Source organism: Ambystoma mexicanum, chromosome 9 (genome assembly GCF_040938575.1).
Source record: "Ambystoma mexicanum isolate Mex_15411 chromosome 9, UKY_AmexF1_1, whole genome shotgun sequence".
NCBI lineage: Eukaryota > Metazoa > Chordata > Amphibia > Caudata > Ambystomatidae > Ambystoma > Ambystoma mexicanum.
The window spans coordinates 94,527,127-94,532,094 of record NC_090931.1 but is presented as its reverse complement, the minus strand read 5'-3'; the positions used below and the strand labels follow the sequence as shown (position 1 = coordinate 94,532,094).

The window sequence follows — 4,968 nt, the reverse complement described above, 5'->3', positions numbered from 1 at the left end:
TTGGGTTTAGACTGGAAATCATTGTGCAGTGGTTACTGATACTATGGTTTTGGCATGTGTGTGATGGGTGTACAGGGGCATGTTTGCCAAACACCATCAATATTCTGTTGGTTTAAAACAAGAAAAAGCAATTAAAAACCCATCTTCCATTTAAGGTAACAGTAGAATAAACAAGTTCAGTTACCAAATTGCTCATCTAGAGCAGAGCCGCAGAGCAAACCCTTATGGGATGCAGCCACGGAAACAAAGGTTGGTATTTTTCCTCCCTAATAGATTCATGTAATTGGGCCTCGTTACAAGGTCCCCGGGCTGGAAAAAATGCTGGCAAAATTGCCGGTATTACCGGCACTAGCATTTCCTCTGGACCGGGGAAACACGAGTTTGCTGGTTCGCGGCAGTGATCTACTGGCAGGCCTGACCTGCTGGTAGATAAGGCCACTACCGGCACATAAATGCCTGACCGGTGCCGGCAATTTCGGCTATACCATCCATTTAGTTCTACGAGACTCCATGGAATGGGACCTTACCAGCATCTCTGCCTCCTGTAATATCCTGGTAGTACCGGGGTATCGGGCGACAGAAACAGTAAGGCAGTTCTGACAGAATCCCGCTGGAATCACCGGTGGGATAGCAGCAAAACTGTAATGAGGGCCAATTGTCTTGGAAGGCAATGCTATTTTATGCAAGGCTTCATCAACTGAAGACCAACATCTCTCAACGATGAATGACTCTACATGAGGCACAACAGGAAAGCGATGACGTGGGAAGCCATCTCACCAAAACACCGACTCTACATGAGGCACAACAGGAAAGCGATGACTTGGGAAGCCATCTCACCAAAGCACCGACTCTACATGAGGCACAACAGGAAAGCGATGACTTGGGAAGCCATCTCACCAAAACACCGACTCTACATGAGGCACAACAGGAAAGCGATGACTTGGGAAGCCATCTCACCAAAGCACCGACTCTACATGAGGCACAACAGGAAAGCGATGACTTGGGAAGCCATCTCACCAAAACACCGACTCTACATGAGGCACAACAGGAAAGCGATGACTTGGGAAGCCATCTCACCAAAACACCGACTCTACATGAGGCACAACAGGAAAGCGATGACTTGGGAAGCCATCTCACCAAAACACCGACTCTACATGAGGCACAACAGGAAAGCGATGACTTGGGAAGCCATCTCACCAAAGCACCGACTCTACATGAGGCACAACAGGAAAGCGATGACTTGGGAAGCCATCTCACCAAATCACAGACTCTACATGAGGCACAACAGGAAAGCGATGACTTGGGAAGCCATCTCACCAAAACACCGACTATACATGAGGCACAACAGGAAAGCGATGACTTGGGAAGCCATCTCACCAAAACACCGACTCTACATGAGGCACAACAGGAAAGCGATGACTTGGGAAGCCATCTCACCAAAACACCGACTCTACATGAGGCACAACAGGAAAGCGATGACTTGGGAAGCCATTTCACCAAAACACCGACTCTACATGAGGCACAACAGGAAAGCGATGACTTAGGAAGCCATCTCACCAAAGCACCGACTCTACATGAGGCACAACAGGAAAGCGATGACTTAGGAAGCCATCTCACCAAAACACCGACTCTACATGAGGCACAACAGGAAAGCGATGACATATGGAAGCCATCTCACCAAAACACCGACTCTACATGAGGCACAACAGGAAAGCGATGACTTGGGAAGCCATTTCACCAAAACACTGACTCTACATGAGGCACAACAGGAAAGCGATGACTTAGGAAGCCATCTCACCAAAGCACCGACTCTACATGAGGCACAACAGGAAAGCGATGACTTAGGAAGCCATCTCACCAAAACACCGACTCTACATGAGGCACAACAGGAAAGCGATGACATATGGAAGCCATCTCACCAAAACACCGACTCTACATGAGGCACAACAGGAAAGCGATGACTTAGGAAGCCATCTCACCAAAACACCGACTCTACATGAGGCACAATAGGAAAGCGATGACTTAGGAAGCCATCTCACCAAAACACCATTAACCCTTCGAGTGCCCTATTGATGATTGAAAATGCACTAAAAAGTGGTCTAGTTTTCCCAAAGTACTCACTAATTAACATTGTGGTAAGTGTTGTGGCTCCCATCGAAGTCCTGGGGACACTCCCGGACAAAATATTTTTTGACCAGGCTTTGTGGGGCAGGGGCTAGTGGTGGTGGGTGAAACAAAAGATTAAAGTGCCCATATGCATTAGTTAGCTCTTCCAGGGCAGGGTTCAGGCACTCTCACGCACCGATGCCGTAAGGAACCTGCATTGTCTAAACTGCGACTCCACCGTGATAGTTCTCAAGATAAAAGGAGGATCTCGCGTCCTATCGCTGTCGACCTGACATATTCCCCGAGCAGTGTGTCCCCAATCAAAATATTAAAAGCAGCGAAACAATGTTAGACATAGCACCTCTCCGGCGCAGGCGGGCGATAAAACGGGCCTTTATTCGCCGCAGACAGCTCAGGGGGAAATTACCGATTCATTTTATAGGCATCACACAGCTGTCATTTTAAAAGGCATTTGCGGGCCGTGCATGTCTCTGATCCGCTTGGCATGAAGCTATGCAGCGAGCTAGGCAGAATGCATACTCAAATGTTAATAACATGACAAGCACCCCAATCCCGCCAATTTCTCTCCTCCAATTTTCTCCTACAACAATTTATGGGTTAGTTTGATGCCTGAATGGCTGTGTCTCAGTAATATGTATGCCGTGCACCCCCTGCTGTGGCATATCCTAAGAGAACTCCATCAAATAATTATCTCCCCCTTTTATTTATTCTCCGGCTTTTCACTTGATCTACCTCATCTATAAAATATTCCGATGGCGCCCTCTTAGCACACATCCAACTGTGATTGTAAAGTATATTTATGTACAGTGTTAAATCTACACTCCTAGTCTTTCTATCAAAGTGTTCCCGCGTCGCGCGCTGGAGCGCGTCACGCGCGCCTCGCGCGCCTCACCCAGCCTTAAATCTCGCTGTTAGCTTTCCCCATAATAGCCATTTCTCCCATACTGGCTCCAACTGACATAACTAGGAATCGTCTCATTTCTACAATTTATTTTAAATAATTATCCATGGCAAAAGAGGGGCTGGCCCAGCCATCCGTTAAGTCCAGCATTAGCAGCAAGGGCTTTTTCTATAGGCTCAAGGAAGAAATGAACATTGACATAGGCAATAGTTAATGCCTTGCTTTAGACATTGCAATGGTATTTGTCAAGCATTCACCATCTGCCAGACATTGTCATCATATTCTCACATCACTGATTTCCTCTAGAGAAAGGAATTACCTTTAAAAGTATCTGCTTAGTGCATAAAGTCCTTCAACGACCTAAATCAAAATGTGAGCTTTACACCCCTAATCGATCTTTAAGATCCAGTTAAAACAGGACATTTATAATCCCAAAATACCGAAAAAAAGACTGGGAGGCCGCCCTTTCTTGGTTCAAGCATCCAGAATATGGAACTCTCCTCCGTGGACACTGCATAGAGAACTCAACCTGCTTCACTTTCGGCAAGAACTTAAACCGTTCCTAGTCAGCTAACTTTTTCTTTCAGCTGTGTTGGTTCCGCATGTTCCGAATTGCCTCATTTTTATAGCGCCATGACACCCTCGGTTAATTCGAGCGCTTTGTAAAACCCTATTAACATACCATGACATAACATCATTGGCCGGTTACTGTGAAGCTGAGTGAGGAGTGGAAGCGACACCTTCACAAAAGCAAGGCCACACACTAACCTCTCTCCCTAACTGAGTGGCATCCAGCACTGCGCATGGTTAGGTGGTGTGTGTCCTTTTGCAACACACCGCTTTGCATGGGAAGTCATACACCTGGCATGGAATGCTGCACTTGAAACATTTCAGAACAGGTCATTCGCTCAGGCATCTGTCGTGTTGACACTTGCTGAACTGCAAAATAGACATGGTTGTACCAGAACCATTCATCAAAGGCGATGCACACGTTATGGCTGCATTCATTGAGATAATATTCTGGCCAAGGAAAGAGGGCGCTTCGAAGACCAGCCTGGATGTCGGCCACTGTTTGCATCGTCTGTCACACTGATCCCTGCAAGAGCATCTCTTCGTGTGCGCCGCGGCTATCCTGCGATTTGGCCACCCACCACGGCGCGCGTGTCCCACCACCACCTGCCGAACACCATATTGCATTTGTGCATGCCTGTTGCTACCAATGGAGAGGCTGCTTTTCTCCGTCCCCGCTTGGATGCGGGGCACGAAGAATGAATGTAATACTTTTTTTAAAACTATTTTATCATAAGGCAAAAGGTGCACGTGCCTTGGGCCTCTACCCACGAACTAGCCCCAGCCGACAGCCTACATTTTTAGTGCGTATTTTTTATAAAATATAGCCAACACATGTCATTTATTTATTTATTTATTTGTATTTATAAAGCACACTGGCAGCCCAAGGGCATCGAGGTGCTGTTACAACAGGGAAAGCTTAGTTACATGAAACGACATTGTTTACCGGTTACAAGAGGCGTAGAAAAGTTGGGAAAAGTTTAAAGCGCAGGAATGAAAAATTAGGGAGGGTGTCTGTTGCTTGTCACATAAGGAAAGGTTAGTTACATGTTAGGGCATCGCTAACTGGTTACAAGAGGCGTAGTGATGTAGGCAAAGGTTAAAGAAGATGAGTGAAGTAGAAGTAGGGGGTACATTCCTAGGTGGAGAGGCAGTGGGCCTGCAGGGTAACTTAGTTTAGTCTGTGTTTGGAGGTGTCGTGAGAATTCATGCAAACAGTCGTGTTTTAATCTCTTTGCGGAAAGCTAGGTGGGAAGAGCTACCTCTGAGGTTAGGTGGCAGGGAATTCCATTGGCTTGCGGCAATGAATGGAAAGTTGAGCCTCATGCCCGCGCTCTGGAGACCATGTGTACTCAGAGGAGGTTGCTGCA

General features: G+C 46.9%; 1 protein-coding gene across 1 annotated transcript; it reads left to right on the top strand.

Moving 5' to 3' along the window:
* Positions 1 to 724: 724 nt before the first annotated feature.
* On the top strand, positions 725 to 1,699 carry LOC138487269 (involucrin-like). Its single transcript, XM_069613890.1, has one exon. It carries the CDS (start codon positions 725 to 727, stop codon positions 1,697 to 1,699), a length of 975 nt encoding a protein of 324 aa, XP_069469991.1.
* The last annotated feature ends 3,269 nt before the right edge of the window (positions 1,700 to 4,968 follow it).